General features: G+C 53.9%; 1 protein-coding gene across 5 annotated transcripts in view; it reads right to left on the bottom strand.

The window, feature by feature from the left end:
* Kcnt1 (potassium sodium-activated channel subfamily T member 1) overlaps positions 1-20,067 on the bottom strand; it is a 56,612-nt gene that overhangs the window by 11,175 nt on the left and 25,370 nt on the right. For 4 of the 5 annotated variants that reach the window (XM_035446766.1, XM_027422919.2, XM_035446765.1 and 1 more), the window contains 19 exons: positions 19,970-20,049; positions 19,304-19,403; positions 16,892-16,948; positions 16,519-16,567; positions 15,305-15,364; positions 15,033-15,107; positions 14,882-14,965; positions 14,218-14,312; positions 13,115-13,295; positions 8,838-9,002; positions 8,446-8,582; positions 6,928-6,991; positions 6,730-6,838; positions 6,116-6,224; positions 5,754-5,903; positions 5,108-5,346; positions 3,583-3,829; positions 1,780-1,885; positions 390-562 (listed from right to left, as the gene is read on the bottom strand). In XM_035446766.1, the coding sequence (XP_035302657.1) occupies positions 390-562; positions 1,780-1,885; positions 3,583-3,829; positions 5,108-5,346; positions 5,754-5,903; positions 6,116-6,224; positions 6,730-6,838; positions 6,928-6,991; positions 8,446-8,582; positions 8,838-9,002; positions 13,115-13,295; positions 14,218-14,312; positions 14,882-14,965; positions 15,033-15,107; positions 15,305-15,364; positions 16,519-16,567; positions 16,892-16,948; positions 19,304-19,403; positions 19,970-20,049 (2,280 nt within the window). The remainder of the gene's footprint in view (positions 1-389; positions 563-1,779; positions 1,886-3,582; positions 3,830-5,107; positions 5,347-5,753; positions 5,904-6,115; positions 6,225-6,729; positions 6,839-6,927; positions 6,992-8,445; positions 8,583-8,837; positions 9,003-13,114; positions 13,296-14,217; positions 14,313-14,881; positions 14,966-15,032; positions 15,108-15,304; positions 15,365-16,518; positions 16,568-16,891; positions 16,949-19,303; positions 19,404-19,969; positions 20,050-20,067) is intronic. The other variant, XM_035446767.1, reaches the window with a different exon arrangement.

The raw sequence follows: 20,067 nt of genomic DNA, 5'->3' as shown, positions 1-20,067 counted from the left end.
TGTGGTTTATCCTCCCCACACTCTTAGGGCCCAAAAAACATGGGACTGAGGTGGATTTAAGGTCAATAGGCCTGCCACTTATTCAACTCTGGGGAAACTGAGGCCCTGGACTTGCTGAAGTTATATGCTAAGACTGGACCTTGGGCCCTGGCTGTCATGCTTCTGGGGTCCTTGGATGAAAGGAGCTATGGTTTTGGGACTCCTGTGGTCCTGCCAGCTGGGACTCTCAGTTGTGGGGACATGACATAAAGAGGTTACAGGAGAAACCAGAGGAAGGAGCGGCTAAGGTCAGCAAGATAAAGGAGGCATGGCCACAGAAGACAGCAGGGGATGGGCCCTCAGTCCCTGAACAGAAAGTGGGTCATCATGGGGATTGCACACTGTCTCACTTGTTGTCCAGAAGCAGCACGATGGGGTTGAGTTCCCGGCGGGACCGATAGTAGGCGCGCAGAGGTACGATGAAGTTGTAGAGCCCATTGCCTGCTGTCTCAGCAGAGACGATAATCAGCTTGTTCTTGAACCCATAGGCTTTGGCATCTTCATAGCTGTTGTGTTTGCATCCCTGGGGACATGGGGGAACCCAAGCTGGGCACCACCCTGGCTATGGGAGAAGCTGGTGGGCCAACAACAGCAGGGACATGCAACGTGTAACACGTGGGGAGATACGGGGCCACCAGCCACCAGTGCTCATCCATTTAGCGGCCCCCAAAGTCAGTGTCCCACAAAGCTTGGTAGAAGCCAGCCAGTGCAGCATTTAGCTACAGAAATACAGAGGGCCAAGTCATGTGTGCACATGTATGTGTGTCTGTGGATATGGGTGTGCATGTTCACACACATGCACTGCCTAGCTCTGCCCACCACAGAGCCCAGAATCAAGGCCACAGGCAGCATTTGATCCTGTTTCCTAAAGCCCCTTTCCCTAAATGGAGTGAGACCTCTGTGGGAGGTGCCTGGTTCCAGTCTATAGCTGAGCATGCACAGTGAGGAAATATAAGAGGCTGGCAAGCATCAAAGGATCCAGATCCCTAAGCAACATGAAACAGAGTATGGCCCCCGAGTAAAACAAGAGGCCACGTGCCTCTACAACATGAATGCAAAGCATGATTCCCCCTTGGTAACATGCTAAGGAGACTATCAGAGGGACCTAGAATTAAGAAAGCTGATTCAGAGTAGGGCAGGTTAGAAGCTACCACGCCCATATCTCTGCAGTCACTGCACCATAGAAACAGTCACTTTCACAGTGGGATAGCATGGCCAGAGATGTTGCTAGCTGTGTCCTGCCCTGCCTCAGGGTGCTAGGCCAGATGCATGGGCTGGCTGTATCCTGGATTGACTTCTATCACACTAACCACGGCATCCAAGCTCGTCAGAGGTCAACAGGGATCGATCCCAAGGAAGGCAGAAAGGGGAAGTGACAGGCATGTGCTGGCTTAAAGAATGACAAAGCCTTTGGAGTCTCCCCCTGACTGGAGACCCTGGCTCTGCCTGACTCTGTGGACAGGTTATATGAGGAGAGAAGTAGTCCTTCTCATCTGGGAGCATGCAAGGTGTTTGGGGTCTCAGGGCTCAGTGGTCCTAATCTGCTTCCAGCCTGTTCAGAAAAGGCTGCAGTGAGATCAGAGCAGGAGGAAGAGAGCAGGCCGGTGGGATGAGGCAGGGAGGGTTTGGCTCCTGTTCGATTTTGCAGCAGCACCAAATTACATGGACACCAAAGTGGGATAGCAGGTAGCCACCAAAGCGGGATGGCAGGTGGCCAAAGCTGTTGAGACTCAGCCTTACCTTGTCTAGCCGGAGGCAGCAGAAGGGGGCTTTTACAGGCAGGAGGTGGCATAAGGTCGGGGAGCTGCCAATGTAGGGTGAGTTGGGTGGGTAGCCCTTCACATACCTGGATGAAGATAGGGACCGCAGCATGGCACCATGGCAGCGTGGCCGGGCCACTTCAAAGCTACCCTTTACCTGGAATATTCATGGAGTCACCTGGTACTAGCAGAGATGGCTTGCTGTCTCCCATCTTCTGCTTCCTACACCAACCCGGGACAGCCCCATGAGACCTCAGAGACCTGCCCCTGCTTCCCAGGCTAGGACTAGGACAGGTACACCAAGGTACTAGAGTGGTTCAGGCTGACATGAGGTACAGAGGGGCCACTTGTGGCTGCTCCCCTCTGCAGGACCCAAGGAGGGCTGGGATGGTCCTCCCAACAGTCAGCCCTCAGCTACTCAGATGGGGGACAGGAGGCTAGTTTGTACCCCTTATGTCCCGGAAGAAAAATTCCACACACAACATACTCAGTGCAGACATTTACATACATACACATGGAAGTAAAACCAGGGACAGATGCATGCACACGTATACATGCGTGTGCACTTGCACACATGCACACAAAGACACATGGACACACAAGCAGTTCCCACCCACTTCCACACATGTACATACACAAACCACATGCACACAGACAAACACACACACACACACACACACACACATATACACACATAAACACACACACACACACACACATGCACACACATACACACACATACACACACATAAACACACACACACACATACACACACATAAACACACACACACACACACACACACACACACACACACCCCCATACACCCAAACATACATTCATATTCTCTCTCTCTCCCTTTGGAGCCTGGAAGCTGAGAACACCAGGGCTGTAATCCCCAGTCCCCAGAGTGATGCCCACAGCACCCCAGGTGACAGACAGGTACACAGACAGGTCTGTGTTTCCAGACTAGCTTCTCAGAAGGCTGCCTCTCCTTCCCACCCTACAGTGCCATGCCATGCTTTGACACTGGGTCCTGGCCACAATCCTCTATTTGTGTTTCCATGTGCCTTAAGGGACACAGCCACAGGGACCCATGTCCTTTCTACTTGCAGGATCTGGGAGTCCCACCACTGACTCCTCAACTTTAGAACAGTTCCCATCAGGAGGATGTCCTGACTGAGATCAAGGTAGCTAAACTATGGAGGACTTACAATTGTCCCTCTTGGTCTCAACCAGGAAGATCTGGCCTCAGACCGCAGCCAGGATGGCCACTTGAGTTAGGACAAGGTCTTGACAAATCACCTACTGGTGACTTCTACAGACCCTGCCCCAACAATACCCACCTGAAATGGGGTGGGCCACACCCCACAGTACCAAGAGGAGCTGACCCAGCTGTTACACTAGCTCAGGAATGTCTGTGGGTCACTACCTGGCTCTATATCAACTCATGGAGTAACCAAGGGCAGACATCTCAGTGGCTGAGCAGGTATGGTGTATATGCTACCCTATATTATCCACTCTGGGTCTAGGAGTTATCCACTCTAGCCCCATTATCTCTGACTCCAGCCAAGGAAGGGTACCAGCCTAGTACACCCCTGCCAGCATGCTCTCAAGTGCTCTCTCAGGACTAGGATTGGGGTGAGGTGGACGACCTCTGCTCTGATTCCCTGTGTTTTGGGGCTCCACCCAGAAGACCCTATTTGCAGAGCAGGGATTGCCACTATACCTAGCACCAGGGACCTTTCCCTCCCACTGAAAGCTGAGCTCCACTCAGCACTCACTCAACCACAGAGAGCCCCTCGTCGTCTGAGGGCGTCACCTCATCCTCTGACTGGTCACTCAGCAGGTCACAGGGCAACAGCGCTGAGCTGTCTGCCAGCTCCAGAACAGGTGCAATGCTGGGGCGCCGACTACTAGAGCCATTCTCCGTGGGCAGAGTCAGCTTGCCGCCGCCGCCACCGCTGCCCCCACCGCTGCCACCCTGGGAGGGCCGGCAATCTGTATTCTGCAGGTCCATGGCCACTGTCCCTGGACAGAGGGGTTGAACCTGACCAGCAGCCCTTCCCATGCCACTCTCTAGGCCAGCTGTGTGGCCTTAGTAATTTCAGGATGTCCCTGAGTCTCAGTTTCCCCTTTAGGACAAGGGCGGGCCCTGAGTGGTGGTGATGCCGAGTAGACCTTCCAGGGCCCCAACCAAACTGGTTGCTGTGACAGACTCTGCCTTCCTGGAGGTGGGGGCCCTTGGGGCTCATTGGAAACTGGTCAATCTGCTCTGAGGACCGGGCTGGGGAGGGCAGCCACATAGTAACACAGGAGCAGCGAGGCTGTTTTGCACCTGCTGGTCTCTGTTGTTCCCACTTCAGCCCCTGGTTGTTAGCTTTGGTTGGTAGTTGGCTCAAGGATGCTACTACCCACAGCCTCTGTGGGCCAGACCTGAGAAGTGGGTGGAAGGGCTTCCCGAGTCGCTCTGTCTCAGGCGTGGGGTGAGCAAATAGCAAGCAATGGATAGAGTTTGGGCTGGGCAGCAGCAACCCCAACCCCAGGCTCTTCCTCAAGCCTGACCATCAAGGCAAGCTGTTACTACTGCAGGGGCAGCAACTTCAGAGTCAGGCAGCTGCTGTCACAGTCACACGTGACTGAGAATGTGTACCACAGAGTCAAAGCACATGGTCCCTGGACACCACTCAGGCCAGGCATGCAGTGGGCGCTGATTGGTGTCAACTTGTTTTGTGGGTCACAGCTTGGGGTTAGCACCACATGAGACGGTCATTGCCCTGGAGAGCCTGTGGGTCTGTGGCCTGAGAGGCTGAATGACCTATCCCTGTTCCCCACTGTCCCCTAAAGGGCTGGTAGGGGATGACATATGTCACAGGTATTACCTTCTAAGTCTTGGCCCAGCCCTGCTCAGGAGGTCACTTGAACCAGTTATGGGAAGACAGAAGTCCCTGGGCAGAGCCCTGAAGCTAAGCTGTTGCTAACTTCAGATAATCTACACCTAGTAGATGCCACCAGGGCCTTCATCTATTCAAGGGATGCTCTGGGCAGAGAGAACTACATGGGCCTCTGGTTTATATACCATAGTGCCTCACGGGCTGTCAGTTACCCAGGTAACTGATGCTCACCAAAACTCTGATAGGTGGGGATACCTCAATTGGACAGATCCACAACTTGAGGCCTGGAGTGGCTCACACTGTCCAGGAAAGAGCTGAGTCTCAGGGGTCGAGGTCTCCCACCCAGTGGCAGGTAGGCTGTGGAACACACCCTCGGAAGCCACCCATCTGCCGCCTGCATGCTACACCAGCTCACCCATAGAGGCAATGATGCTGTGCACGGGCAGCCGGGATGGCCCCTCGTACAGTGCCTGCCCTGCAAGACCCCGCCTCTTCTGCTTCTCCTCCTGCTTGAAGATGAAGGCTGAGTTCTCCTCCTTGGTGATGTTGATGTAGAAGCAGGTGTCGGAGGCGGCCAGGATGTGCCGTGGCCCCGGGTTCAGCAGGATGCTCTTGTCCTCCTCACGCTTCAGCCCAATGAGGCACACGCCATACCTGAGCAGACATGGCCTGGAGCTCAGGGCCGCTCTTAGCACCCCGTGGCTCAGGCTGCCCTCCTGAACAACCCATTCTCCTTCCAGGGACCCTCATGGACCTCTTGGACAAGCCCTCTGCTCAGGTGTTGGGGACATGAGGACCCCAGGCCAGCCTCAGGAGACGCTCCAGAGGACAGTGGCTATGTGGCAGGTTTTTACATGAACCTTGTTCTGGGATGTCCTGACTTGGCCATCCTCACCAGGTGAGCAATGTCAGGCTACACTGCCCTTGGCTGAGAGACTCTGTGACCTCCTGGCCCAGGGTTCCACCCATGCTGACCTGGCCCTGGGTGGGGAGGATGAGCAGCCCAATGGTGGTGGGAACAGCAGGCTCCAAACCCATATTCAGCCCCGAGTCCCACGTACTTCTTGTGTGCGTGGAAGGCTGCATAGGTGAAGCTCTTGCCCTCATATTCTCGGAAGAATTTGCTGTCACCCATGCGAATGTGGTACACCTCGTTGCCTGAGCAGCGCCCATACATGCGCTGCCATTGCTCTGGAGACTCTTGTCCTTCCCTACCAGAGTAGTAGGGTAAGGGGGCTGTCACCCTCAGATAGGGCTGCCCCTCCTACCCAATTTGTTAAATGCACCCTGCATCTCCCTGGACCCCTTCCTGTGCCAGACCTCTGCCCATTACATGCCCTCCTCCTCCAGGGAGCCCGCCCTGCCTTGTGGGGTTGATCGGGACGGCCAGGGCGTGGTAGTCGGTCTGGCACAGGGCACTCACTGGCCACGGGACGTGTGCACCAGCAGGGTGATGAGGGTGGAGGTGGCCGGGCAGATGCAGTTCAGGGCCAGCATGGCGTACTTGCACTCCTCCTCGCATACCACGTGGTCTGTGGGGACTGCAGGGTCAGGGCCTGCCACCCCTGCTGTCTGTGGTCCCTCCCCAAAGCACCCATGTCTTTCTGAACGTGTGAAGGCTCTCTCCTGTGTGGTGCCCCTGGAATCCCTCCCCGAATAGCTAACTCCTACTAAGCAGGAGTTCAGCACCTCTGTGAGCTGCACCTGCATTTCTGGGGGTCACGACAGCTCTACCCAGGTGCCCTTACCTGTCCCCCAGGTGCCCATCGTGGGCCCTGTTCATAGAGATTCTGATTAGATAGTGCTCTTGCCTCCCACACCAACTCTGGCTCCTGCTCCCACAGACCTCTGCCCCAGGTGGAGGCCAGGTCATCTGTCAAGACTACCCCTACTAGCTCCCCAATTCTGATACAGACATCTGGAGGGCATGTTATCCCAAGGGTGAAACCTCCTTGAGCCTCTGAGAGGAATACTTCACCCGTACCCACCACCCCCTTGTAGCCTGCACGCCCTTATGCCACAAGTCCCCATACACACCAGCAAATTTGACATGAAACTTGTTTTCGGGCTTGAGGATCTGGACGTAGAGGGGACAGTTGGGAGCAAAGTCCTTCACAGCCCAGGCTCGAAGGATGGTCTGGTGATCCTGGGGGGAGGTGTGGTTGGTGTTGGAGGGCCAATGCTAAGGGTAGGTAGACAGTGCAGGCTTGGGGTGGGTAGTGACCCTGAACTCACCGCAGCTGTGCGGTCCACCTCATTCCTGCTGCTGAGGATAAAGCAGGCCTCTCCGTTGTCCATCCTGCGGAGCACCAGCTGCTGAGTGAGGCTATGGACCAGGGCCTCCCCAGGAGGAGGTGAGGAGGTGAGGAGGGGCCAGGTGTGTGATGGGTGAGGGAAGGATGGCCCAGCAGGGGACCTTGCTGAGGTAGTCAGGCCTGGCCCAGTACGTCCCACCATAGAATTCTACAGTGCATCCCAGGTCTCCCAGCCTTCCCAGATTCTTCTGGAACATTCTGGACAAGTCAGGATGCTTGGACACCCACAGTAGAGTCCAAGTTCAGATGCTGAACTAGGCCCATGAGCCAAGCCTGCCCTGGAGACACCCATTGGCCATTGGGGACTGTCCAGGGTTTCCAAACAGTGGCATGATGGTGCCTGAGATGTGGCTCTGTCACATCCACCCACACCCTAGCCTCTGCTTGCAGCTGTCAGAGGCTTACGGTCAGAAAGAGTGGGTCCTACATTCTAGGGCAGCAGACTTTACATGGGGCACTGTTCAGCATCTGGGGCCCATCTCCTGGGATCCCATCCACCCTGTGCTGGAGCACAGAGCCTGTCCCCTCTTCTGCTTGACCATTCAGCAGCCTGGACCCTGGTGGTCATTTCTGTTTCCTTCCATGTTCCCAGGAGCCTGGCTACAGAAACAACTCAGCCCTGCTAAGAGCCAGCTGGAGAAACCTTTACCTCACAAGCAGGGCAGTAAAGCTTCACACTGCTCCATAAAAGCTATGGGTGCCTCCCTGCCTGGCTGCCACTTCCTCTGTCCCATCTGCCAGTCTAGAGCTGGACACAGTTACAGTCTCATGGATAGGAGGCTGCATCCATGAGAGCGCCAGCTCAGATTTCTGGGGATGAGGGACCTGGGCTGTTGTCCTGCTTGCCCTTGGCCCTGTATCACCTGTACCACACAACAAAGGGTGCAGGAGCCTTCTGGAATGAAAATGTGGCATGGGAGGCTTTGGAGGAAGAGTCCCAGATGGTGCACTAGCACATTCCAGTTACACGTTAACAGCACACTCCTGTCACCTCGAGTCACTCTGTCAACTTGTCTTTAAATCAAGAGCCACCCTCAGCCCTCGAGTCTTCACCATTGACTCTCAGCAGCCGGTATTTTCCACCCCTGGTCTATTTTAAGCTCCCTGAAACCTGACAGAGAAAATCCCCAGACTCAGAGCAAGAGAGGGAAAAGTGCCCAAAGACAAGACTCACAGCAGAAGAGCACAGCTTGGCCAGGTGTGCTTGTTAGGCTGCCTGGCAGTGACTAGCATGTAAGGATGGAGCTAGGCTCTAGGGTCCCACTCTCCTGGATCTAGACCATGAATGTTCCACCCACCCTGGCCCTGCCTCCACCTGGGACCCTTGCCTGCTTTAGGCCCTGTGTCAAGCTATGCCTGACAGGGCCCTACTTCTACCTGGGGGGCTCCCAGTGGCCTAAGGCCTAGGTCTGGCTGTGCTGCCCTGGCTGGCACTCACTTGGCTCGCATGAGGTCCTGGTCCTTGAGGGCAGAGCCCTGGAGGTAGATGACCCGCTGGGACCACAGGGGGATCTGCAATACCCTGCGCACCTGGATATCCATTTCGGAGGGACACAGGATGACCACGTAGTAGTCCTGCTGGCCAGGCTGTATGTCAGTGCCTCTGAGCAAGATCCTGCCCCCCCCCCCAGCCTGTATTGTTTCCTGAGTGGTGTCATTCCCAGGGCTTTATGGGACCATCACAGACCCCCACCCCAACACACACACACTGGATTCGATAACCGGGGTCTAGAGTGCTCAGGAACCCTGCCCAAGCATGTGGCAGTCTTGCACAGTGGGGGTGGGGGTGGGGAAAGAACTCAGGCTCTCTAGGGTTGCCCATAGCCTTACCTGGAGCCGGGGGTGGGCATAGAACTCATTCAGGAAATCCATGAGGAGGTCAATCTTGAGGGAGCTCACACACAGGACCACGTGCTTTTCTGTCTGTGCTCGGTGGCGGCTGTAGTTGCCCCCTGACTTCTGTCGCTCCATCCAGAGGTAGACAAGCTCTTCAAACTGTGAAGAGGGGGAAATGAGCACAGGCATCCAGTGGGGGACAAAGGGTGGGGCAGGCTGTGGAGCAGCAGTGGCATGGGGCAGGGGCTGTCCAGGGTGGAAATGCCAGGTCCTGAGGACAGAGTAAGAGCAGGCTTGCTTGGCTGCCAAGATGTAGGAGTGATGGGGATGGTGACCTTAACAGGGACCAGAGCAGGACCAGGAGATGGCATGTAAAAAGCAGGGTCAGAAACTGTGGTGTGTGACTCAGGTCATGGGAAGTCCAGCTGGCGGCCTAGAAGCTACATGACCAGTAGTGTGTGCCAGAGCCTGTACTCTGGACATCTGGACAGACATTCGAGGCCTGGCTCCACCTATCAGCTTTCTGACAGTATTAGGAAATCCCTAGCAGTGAAGTCAGGGATTTCTTTCTAGCAACAGTGACCTGATCAGGTGTCAGGTTCTGGATGTGGAAGTCACGTGTTCAGTCCTTGCCAGGGAGGTCCTCTCAGACTGGGTGGGAAGTTATAAGGATTGCCAAGTTCACATCTGCCCGGGTCACGTGAGCTGCACAGCACTGGCTCTGCCCAAAGCCTCGCTCTGCCCAAGGCTCTGAGGTCAGATGTCCACCGCCTGTTCTGTGTTGAGCATCGGGACTACACATAGCTTCAGCCCATTTCTGTAGGTCCTGACCCTGTCCACTCTCACTCCCATGAGTCCTCACCAGGAGACCTGTGGCGGGGGGTGTTCAAGACTCTGGGGTTGGGGAACACAGGGACCCCTTGCAGGTGGTCCATGGTAGGGCACTGCTGATGGACATCCTGGGCCTCAGCTTCCTCACTTGGAAAGCATAAGTGCCTGTCTTGTAGGCTATGGTGTGTGGGTGGGTGGGTCGGGGGTTAGAGAGCTAATGTAGGATTGACAGTGGCTCCTAAAGTGGATGTCTGCTCAGAATCTTGAGATGGGAGCTGATTTGGAAAAGGGGAGGGGTTGTGACTGTAATTTGTTGACCTGAGGCCACCTTGGATTATGGTGACTCCTAAATCCAGGGATAAGGTGGAGGATGTGCTCAGGAGCCACCACAACCATGAGAACTACCAGATAATGGCCTTGCGCAGTCCCAGGGCTGCTACTAGCCCCAACAAAGCTTCGTTCTGACCTGGCCTCAAGAACATCTGTTATCTAAGTGTTTGGACATTGAGACTTAAACACTTAACCCTAGGTCCCAATGGAGGAGAGTGAGCCTCAGCGTCTCAGAGCCTCTGAGAAGGCAAAGAGGAGTTCCATTCCTACTCCATTTCAAAGTGACTCTGGAGCTACTGGGGCAGGGGCTCACCCTCCCTTGGCAAAGGGACTGGGGTGTCCAGATAGAAAGTGGAGGCTGAGAGTCATATGGCTGGATTGGGGATGCCTGTCCATGGACCCATCCTTGGCACTGTCTTCAACTTCTGCTAGGTCAGGGTACCATGGATGAGCCACTGAAGAGCTGGTGAGGCTACGAGATGAGAAGCCAGGATGGACCCTGATGGCTTTGCAGAGGGGAGGGGGCAGCATCGTGAGGACAGGACCTATAGTGGGCGAGGGGGGCTCCCAAAAGTTATGTCCTCCTGGGACCTAGGAATGTGACTTCATTTGGAAAAATAAAAGGGGGCTTTTGTAGAGATCAGGGTGTGTCAGGAACCTGAGATGATCTTGATCAGGATGACCACCAGGAGCGGTGGCAGCTAAGTCTTGGGTGTCACACCCTCAAAGCCCACACTGGAGAAGCTGACATGGTTTCCCAGTCCAGTAAGAAGAAAGGAGAAGGCAAGCAACACAGGAAGGAAGACAGTTTAGACAGCAGCCAAGAGATGCTGAGGCTAGTAGCCGAGGCAGGGCTAACCCCATGCCTTTACAGCCCTCTGAGAACCATGCCACTGACCCCAGATTTTGGGCCTGTGGCCTTCATAACTGTGGAGGACAGGTGCTGCTCCATAGTGTGTGGCCGCCTTTCAGGAGTCTCCGGAGATACCCGCACACTCCAGCCCCAGGGACTCTGAGGCATAGAGGGACCAAAGCAGAGCCATCTTGGGTGTGATGATCCACAAGGGAAGCACAGCCACAGATCAGATACAACAACCCAACAACACGCAACAGAGTCCAGCATAACATGTAGAATGTCATAGGTTGTGTTTCAGGAATTCAAGGATGGTTAATATTACACAGGACCCTAACAATTTAAGGAGAAAACACTTAATCGGACTGATAAGAAGAATTTAATTAAAAAGATTCTATGGGCTGGAGAGATGGCTCAGCAGCTGAGAGCACTGGCTACTCTTCCAGAGAATCGGATTCAATTCCCAGCACCCATGTGGCAGCTCACAAATGTCTATAACTCCAGTTACAGGGGATCTGGCACCCTCACATGGACTTACATTCAAACACCAGTTTTAGAATAATAAATAAATCATAAAACATTCTGGTCTCAGCAAACTGGGATGAGAAGGAAGGTCTTTAAGCAGAGGAAGGGCATCTCCCCATACTCAGCAGGTTGTCAGAGGACCATCAGAACAAAGCTCAGAGGAAGTGTGGACTGTCACTCTTCTGGGACAATACTGGGAAGCTGACCAGTGACCAGCAAAGCTTGCTAGATACACACTCCACACATTGGCACTAGCAGAACTCAGAATTAGAATTTGAGGTCTACACAGGAGAAAACTACAATGTGGCCTGAATAAATATATCAAGAACTTTACACCCTGGATGAAACAAAACAAAACAATAAAAATGTCAGGTTTTTTAGCAAGGTGTAGTGACAAACGCCTTTTGTTCCCAACATTCCTGAGGCAGAGGCAGGAGGATCTCTGTGAATTTGAGGCTACAATATGTCTCTTGACTACCTAGAGAGATGCTGTTTCAAAACCCCTCTCCTCCCAAAAAATGAAAGAAAAAATAAGAGAGAGAGAAAGAAAGAAAGTGTTGCAAAAAGCCCCAGGAATGTCAAGAGACTTGCTAGGAAAGGTGAAAGGCCTTAATAAGCTGCAACTTGGTCCATGCCACAGGTGTCAATGTGATTTGCATAAAAATCCTTACATGGGAGTTGGTCTTGAACCTGCTTAAGGCTGAGATTACAGGTGGGTACCAGAGGCCTTGCCTGGGAATTAGAAATCTTACACAGACTAATAAGGACCCAAGAAGCTTCTGAACCGGAGCGGGGAATGTTGGAGACACCTGGAGTATTCTCTGCAGAGCCTGAGGGATGGAGGAATGAGCATGGAGCCGAGTCAGGCCCATCCCCATCCTGCCATACAGACTCTGTTCTGGGGGGAGAGGGGCTGTCTCCTCTGTGAGGAGCTAATCTTAAACTTTTGTAAGAAAACAGACTTACAATTGAGGGAGGGAATGGCTCTCTTAGGTAAGAGAGGAAAATGTTAAGAGACAAGTCGGTGTATTAGACATTGTTAAAACCTCAACTGCCTGTAGAAGGGCAGGACCCTTGAACAAGGCAAGGAACGAGGTCAGAGACCAGCAGCTAGAAGCAGAATGCTGCAGGACCAGCTTCTGGGCACAGAAAAGCTAACAGATGGGGAGAACTGCCTGGAAGGACAGTGATGGGTGAAAGGGACAGGATTAGCACACTCCAGGCTTTCAGTGCCGCATACTCAGGACAGGGGCAGTGGAGAGGCAGACAGCTCTTTCTGGCAGAAGTAAGGGGATGCCTGCTGGGCTTGGAGCTCAGTGCTGTAATGTCAGAGATGGGACTAGCCCAAGGTCAGAACTCAGGGTCAGCAATGACGCTTCCAGTTGTCTCTCATAGCCCTAAATGTTGCTTAGCTGTGATTGGTAAAGAGGGTGAAGTTCACCCCCACAATCTGTCTCTAAATAAATTCTTGAATGGGTCATTTGGGCACCTCAGACCCCCTGGAAGAAAAAGAAAAAACCTGTGCTCCATGGTTTCTCTTGGGCAGAACACCAAGTTGCTGTTCACCAGAGTCGAGGGACCTGCCACAGAGCGGAACACCTCCTCAGGCCCCAGTGCTCTCCTGGGAATGACTTTCCAACATGTGTCCACAACCCCCAGGATCCCTCCTGTCCTTATGTCACCCCTCACACAGCGCCTCCCGACTGTCCCTGTGTGGAGCTCGGGGACTCACCTGCAGTGGGAGCACCACAAGGGTCACGCAGATCAGGATGACCACCAGGAGCTGGGATGGCCAGATCTTGGGTGTCACATCGCCAAAGCCCACAGTCGAGAAAGTGACGATGCAGAAGTAGAAGGAGGTCAGCAGGTTCAAGTTCCCACCGGCCCGCTCCAAGTGCTGGATCCCACAGGTCCTAGAGATAGAAGGCCAGGGCTGCAGCGGTGGCAGGGAGGGGCTGCGGCAGGGGGGAGGCTGTGGCAGTGGGGCAGGGGCTGCAGCCATGGATGGGAGGAGTTGAATGGTAAGAGACAAGGCTGTGGTGTGGAGTGGGGCTGCCTGAGCTGGCTGCTGTGGACAGGGACACAGGGCCTTACCCCTTTCTCTGCTCCCAGAGGGGTAAAGCTCTACCAGTCCTGGGGACCCTGTCACCTAGGACTTAAGTGATGCATCCCTGATCTTTGGGATACTGAGTGAGGTTGTAAAGCTGGGTCTGGACGCTCACCACCCACAGGTGGATATTTGCCCCCTGCACTGAGTTTAAGTTTGAGCTTGGGAAAGCTGCTCACTCTATTCAGTAGTAAGGAGGTGGGGCTGCAATTTGCGAGGGGGTGTGCTTCAGTGCCAAAGGGGTGTGGCTTGCAGCAGTGATGGTGTGGCCCTGCTCCATGTCCTCCAGGCCTGCAGCCACTCCTAGCCAGCTCACCCTTGCCTGAGGGATAGCAGGGGTGACTGGGCCTCTTTTGAGGACATGGAGCAAGGCCACTCCACAGGCAGATGCAGGAGGTTGGCTGGTCTACCCATGTGACCAGAACTTCCCCACTCTGGGTGACCCTCCAAAAGACACATCAAACCAAAGGGCCCCCACGCAGCCCAGAGGTAAGTTCCCTTCAGAGTTGCAAACACAGCCAGTTGGGCAGGCATCTACAGGTCAGGGTTGTGTCACTGTATCCAGGGTCTCTGGACACAAGAGTTTGGAGCTAAGTTCTACGTCAGCTTTGTGCCCCTTCTGTCACTGCCCCTAGGCCTATCTTCTACCTAGGCTTGAGGTCTGCTCGGGGAGTGGATGAGCCATGGCCACCTGATGGGATGGACCATGAGATGTCTAGGGCACTCACCCCGTGAAAACGAGGCACAGCAGGGTACAGAAGAGGATGAGCACCTGGTTGAACATGGCTGACTGTGTGCGCAGGATGGCACGGTGGAAGTCATTCTGCAAAGAATGAAGCTATCAGAAGTCAGGGTCCATAAATACTCCATGCATAATAAACAGAGATCTGCTCACACTGCCATCCCAGGGGAGGGCTACAGGCAATGCTGCTCTGTGCTGGCCACCCAGACCTCAGCTTGGTCTTAGGATGAGCCATGCCCTGGGGTGAGATCAAAATATGCCAGACGGCAGATAGGTGTGAGCACCTTTGACTTCAAAACTTCACTATGCAACCAGAACAGGGCTGAGTCTCCCGCCAGGGAGATAGCTGTCGTCCTGGCTTTCATTTATAGGAGATGGGCACATTCCAGCAGAGGCTGGCCATGGAGCAGTTGGAGCTTGCAGTCTTTTGGCCCTGGTTTTGTCACCCAGTCTGGTTGTGCTTGCCCATATCCCCACACCCTGTCCCATCTTCTCCTGAGCTCTGGAAAAGCTGTCCTCACAGGAAGAGGAAGCTCAAGGCTGGACTGGAACGCATCACTGTGGCATGCACTCTCCTGGCCACTAACTGGTCCCACCAGCAGGTGGGGAAACTGTTCTCCTGGAGCCGAGAGGGGCCAGACCTCACTTACAATCATGTTCTCCAGCGCATGCTTGGCCAGCCAGCAGTTGAGAAACACGGGGATGAACAGGTTCCGAAGAGGTGGCCAGAAGACCTGTGGTGTGTGGGGGAGAGGTCAGGTGGGGCTTGGGTAGCCGAGCTTGGGGCTGGGGCTCACCCACCGTGATGATGAAGGGCAGCGTGTTGATCATCTCCAGGACGAAAGAAACATGGAAGATCTGCTCCCAGATGTTGCCCTGAGGGCCAGAGGTACTTCAGAGCCAGCAAGGGGCAATCAGGGTGGGGGACGGGGACTAGGGGCTTGGAAGATAAGGAGAGATAAGGGTTGGAAGTGGGCAGTTTTCAAGTTAGGGATCATGGGTGCCAGAGGAAGGGCTGTGGAGAAAGGGCATGGTGGGGAACCGGGGCAGGGTAGATACAGGGAAGAACTCACTTTGTAGCTGAGGTAAATGAGGAGCATGGTCTCTAAGAAGCTTATTGTGGCCACAATGACCTGAGTGAAGAAAGCAGAGAGACATGGAACAGATCTGGGAACAGGGCCTGACCTATTCCTGAGGGTCTCAGCAGGCAGAGTCCTAACAATGCTGGGTTCTCAAGTGTGAGTGAGTGTGTGTGTGTGCATGTGTGAGAGAGCACATGTGAGTGTGTGTGAGCATATGTGTGTGTGTGTGAGCATGTGTGAGAGTGTGTGAGTGTGAATGTGAGCATGTGAGCATGTGTGTGTACACGTGTGTGTACATGTGTGTGGGAGTGTCTGTGCAAGCATGTGTGTATGTGTGAATGTGTGAGAGAGAGCACATGTGAGTGTATGTGAGAGACAGCATGTGTGAGCATTGTGTGTGTGAGAGACAGCATGTGAGAGACAGCATGTGTGTATGTGTGTGTGTGTGTGCCTGTGTGTGAGAGAGCACTTGTGTGTGTGAGTGTGTGTGTGTGTGTGTGTGTGTGTGTGTTTGTGTGTGTGTGATCATGTGTGTGTGTGCTGCCTACATCCTTGCTGCTGAAGTAAGATGGTCTTGATTGGAAATACTTGCAGGAGCTACTCTAGGGCCTAGGGTAGGTAGGTAGAGGGCAGTCCAGACTTGACCCCTGCTCTGCTGGGGCACCCTATGGACAATCAGGGAAGATGAAGCAGGAAGGGTGGGGGAAACTTGAAGAGCACTACTAAAGCCACCATAGGAGGTGGAAGTGACAGTGAGGGGATGAGGCTCAGGTGACAGTACTCCTTGGGCCCTGGGTAGGAATGGAGCCTCTATTACAGGCATCTGTGAGTCCTATGGGATCCTCCAGGCAAGGGACCCAGGCCTCTGGGACATGGTTGGGGAAGACACCCTCAGAAGCTGGCCTGAGTTACTACTTCCCAGGAAGACAGTAAGTATTGGGTGGGCAAGCAGGAAGGAGAGGTTCTCACCAAGGAAGAGATGATGGGGGAAGCATGCCCTCAGTGGTCTCCAGGAAAACTATAGTAAGAATTGCTAGGCCTGGGTCTCTACTTCTGAGCCTAAGGCCCTGCTTACCGAGGGAGCCTGAGTCCCTTGCTTGCTGAACATGGGACTTCTGCTCTCTTACTTAACCAGAGTCCTCTCCTTACTGAGTCCATACAAGCAGCCTCCACTTTGCAGGGAGGAGAGGTAGGCTGGGACTTACCTGGATCACCCACAGAGCCATCTTCCTCTCCACCCACAGGATGGGAGCCCTAGGAAAAGAAGGGAAGTGAGGCCCAGACAGACTCACAATTGCCAATGCACTTCCTCTTTAGGCTCCAGAAGATGTTACCAAGGTAATGAGGGCCCAATGGCCAGATGTGGAGGGTAAGTGGGGGAGCTGACACATGCTTCGTTCTAAATTACCCATCTCTGATGGAATATCCTTGGTACCGACTTCAGCCAGATTGCAAGGGTGCAGTTGAACATGCCCCAGGGAATTTAACCTTGGGTTGAGGCTGGGCATTGGCTACACAAGAGCCAAACAGTTAAACTCCCAGTGTGGCCTGACAAATGGGAGCCAGGAGCAAACTCACCAGTGGAACTCGGAGGATGAGCCATTGAAAGTGTAGTTATACTTCGTGCAGCCCCAACTGTGAAGAGACAAAAGCACTGGCCCAGCCACAGACCTCTAGGGTGGATGCCAAGGGCCCTTTCCAAAGCTGCTGTGGGCTCAGGGCAAATGGAAAGGGCAGCTACTTGCTCACCCAGGGCCCACCATATGCCCCAACTGCAGCTGGTACTCTAACGTGGGAGGAGCCTCCCTGGCCTGCAGTGGCCATGTTGGGAGGCTCTCTAAGCAAGATGCATAGAGCACACATTCCGGTCTGGAGATCTGGGCCTGTAGTGAGGTGCTGCTCAGGAGAAAGTGAGGACTTAGCCTTTACTGATGACAAGCTCCAGAGATGGGCCCTGGACAACCACAGATGGCCCAGGGGGGACACTTACGCTCTCTGGAGGCCAGAGCTGCCTGAACAAGTCTGGATAGTTCTTGAGAGTCAGAAAGAACATTCCTACCTCAAGCAGATGAATTAATGAGCCTCATCCCCAAGCCGCTTGAAGATAAGCATATCCAAGCACTTTGGAACCAGCTGATGAGAGGTAGCAGGGCACAGTCAACATGCTAGCTCTGCTCCAGGCCATAATCAGCACCAGGGGCAGCTACCACAGGGACCTCACTGCTCACAGAACCCAGAAAGGGGCCGCTCCTCTCCTCTCCTCTTCTCACCTGTGCTTTACTGGGGTTGTTGCAGTCGGTACCCACAGAAGTCTCTGAGTCATCCACCCACCCTCTCTCTCACCCTCTTATACAGCATCTATCTACTCATTCTTCATCAGCAGTCACTTATCCATCCCCTACCTCATCTGTGGTCCATGCATGCGCTCTTTATTATCCATCATCATCTGATCTGTGACCCATACGTCCATCTGCTTGTGCTCATTCTTCTATCCAACATCCACCCATATGTCTACCTATGTATAATCTCATCTATGGTCTGTGCATCCATCATCACCTGATCTGTAATTCATGTATCCATCTACTAATGCATCCTCTTTTCCAACATCTACTCAGCATCTCATCCCCTATCAACCATTTACCTACCCAGCTATCACTATCCATCATTCACCCATCTGTCCATCACCACAATATCCATCATCCACCCACCCTCCCACGCATTGTCCCTGCTAGTGATGGCGATGAATACAACAGACTTTGATCCTCTAGGGAGGTGGAAGCAGAAGTCCTGAGCCTTCAGGACTCAAAAGGTGAAACAGACCCAGAAAAGAGTGTTTTGAGTCAGTTATAGCCTCTATGTCTCCTCAAACAACTTTAGAAGGTTCTTCCCTCCTCTGACCTGTGCAGTGATAAGAGGTTTATTCTCAATAGCAAGTGAGAGTTTCTGGTCTGGGAATTCTAGTTTCCTGGAAATGTGCAACAGATGAAAATAAGGAGTTCAGTAAAACTGTGCAGATAGGCTCCAGGTCTGGCCTCCTGCCTGGAGATTTACAGGACCCCAGCAGTTTAGGAAGAGCCTGCTCTGTGTGGCCCAGGTGGTAACTCAGTGTTGGCAGGGTTCACAGATGGCCCAGCAGTGGCACCCAAACCCTTAGGCTCTGACTAAGGAGTCCTGTGGCATCTGAACCCACTTGTCAAACCCACTGGTATGCAATTCAGAGGCCAACAGAGTTCAAGAGAAATGGCTCCGGTAGAAGTAACTAATAAAGTGAAGGGCCAGGCACAGCATCCTCAGAGGGATGTGGGAAACTAGGAAATGACGGATGCAGGAAGTCAGACCTGGGGGAGGAATGTCACCTCAGAATAGAATCGAGAGAATAAAAGGGGCAGAGTAGGAGGTAGGAGTGACAAGCATGCAGGTGGCCCAGGGCCCAGCCTCCCAACCCCACAGGACACAATTCAAGACAATCCTGGCACCGAGGGCCTCTGGAGCAGCCCAGAGATGAACCAGAAGCATGCCAAGGCATCATCCCCAGGTGCCGAGAGACCAGCAGCCTTCAGGGAAGATAATGGCACCCTGTAAGGTCTGGGCCGGGCAATAGCACTGATGTCTCAAAGAGAAGACATCAGAGGACAAATTCCCAGCCTCCTCAGCTGGGCTCCTATTAGGACACCTGGTAGCAGGCACCTCTTCCTTAAGGTGGTTGGAACACATACTCTGTGGCTGCGTGTACACACACCTCCACACTGGGGGCCCCTCTTTTAATGCTGACCCAATCACCATTCTAGGTATGAGTGGTACCTGGGCATGACTCTATGTTGGGGTCACACTAGGGGAAGAAAAGACTCCCCAGGCTCTGATGACAGGGCTTCTTGGGAGTCTGGTGAGTTGTTGGTCACAGGTCTCCCCCACAGACACCCAAAATGCCAGTGGGGTTTAACAGAAAGGCTCAGCCTCAGGACCCCAGCCTCAGCCCCACAGGTCACCCACCATCCGATGCCCTGGTCTGGATTGTCAAGCAGGACACGGACGATATACAGCAGGCAGGTGAGGAGCTTGAGGGAGAAGTTGAACAGCCGGATCCTCAGGCCTGTGGGGAGGGTGGCATCAGGGCAGGATCTTCAAGGAGCACGCCCACCCACTCTTCTGGGGTCTCCCAACAGCCCCTCCTGAAGTGGCCCTGCATGAACCTCCATCTCACACTTGTACCCCCCCCATGCAGAGGACAGATGCATCTGCGCTCCCCACCCCAGACTCCTCGGACCACTGTATGGATGAGGCTCCGTGCAGGGGCTTGGGGTGCAGGGGATTTCCTGGGGGCACTTCTCTCATGGGAACAGATTTAGGACACTTGGCACCACAGCCTAACATCCAAGTCCCTTCTTGCATCCCAGGTAGGTACACAGTGGCCAAGCTTAAAGTTGGGAAGCAGTAGAGGAAGTGTGGAGGTTGGGATCCCTAGGGTGTGGGCTGGCTCCCATGGACATCCTAGCCCAGTTCAACCCAGTCTCCACTATGGGGGTGCATATCTCCACAGGCCAGGACATGGGAAGCCAAAGTGACCTTTGCCCTCTGCCCATCCAGCTGGCATATCTCCTCAGACTCCCAACCCTGCCCATCCCTCTCCACCCAGGATATTCCAGGCCCCTGACTCACTGGATCTTTGGTTTTTGATGAAGAACAGCTTGAGCCTCTCTTTGCAGGTGTTCTCATTGACATAGAATTCCACCTGGACCCTGAGGAAGGAGAGGAGG

Source organism: Cricetulus griseus, chromosome 6 (genome assembly GCF_003668045.3).
Source record: "Cricetulus griseus strain 17A/GY chromosome 6, alternate assembly CriGri-PICRH-1.0, whole genome shotgun sequence".
Taxonomy (NCBI): Eukaryota; Metazoa; Chordata; class Mammalia; order Rodentia; family Cricetidae; genus Cricetulus; species Cricetulus griseus.
Note: the sequence above shows the minus strand (reverse complement) of the source record. Positions and strands in the feature narration are given on the sequence as shown.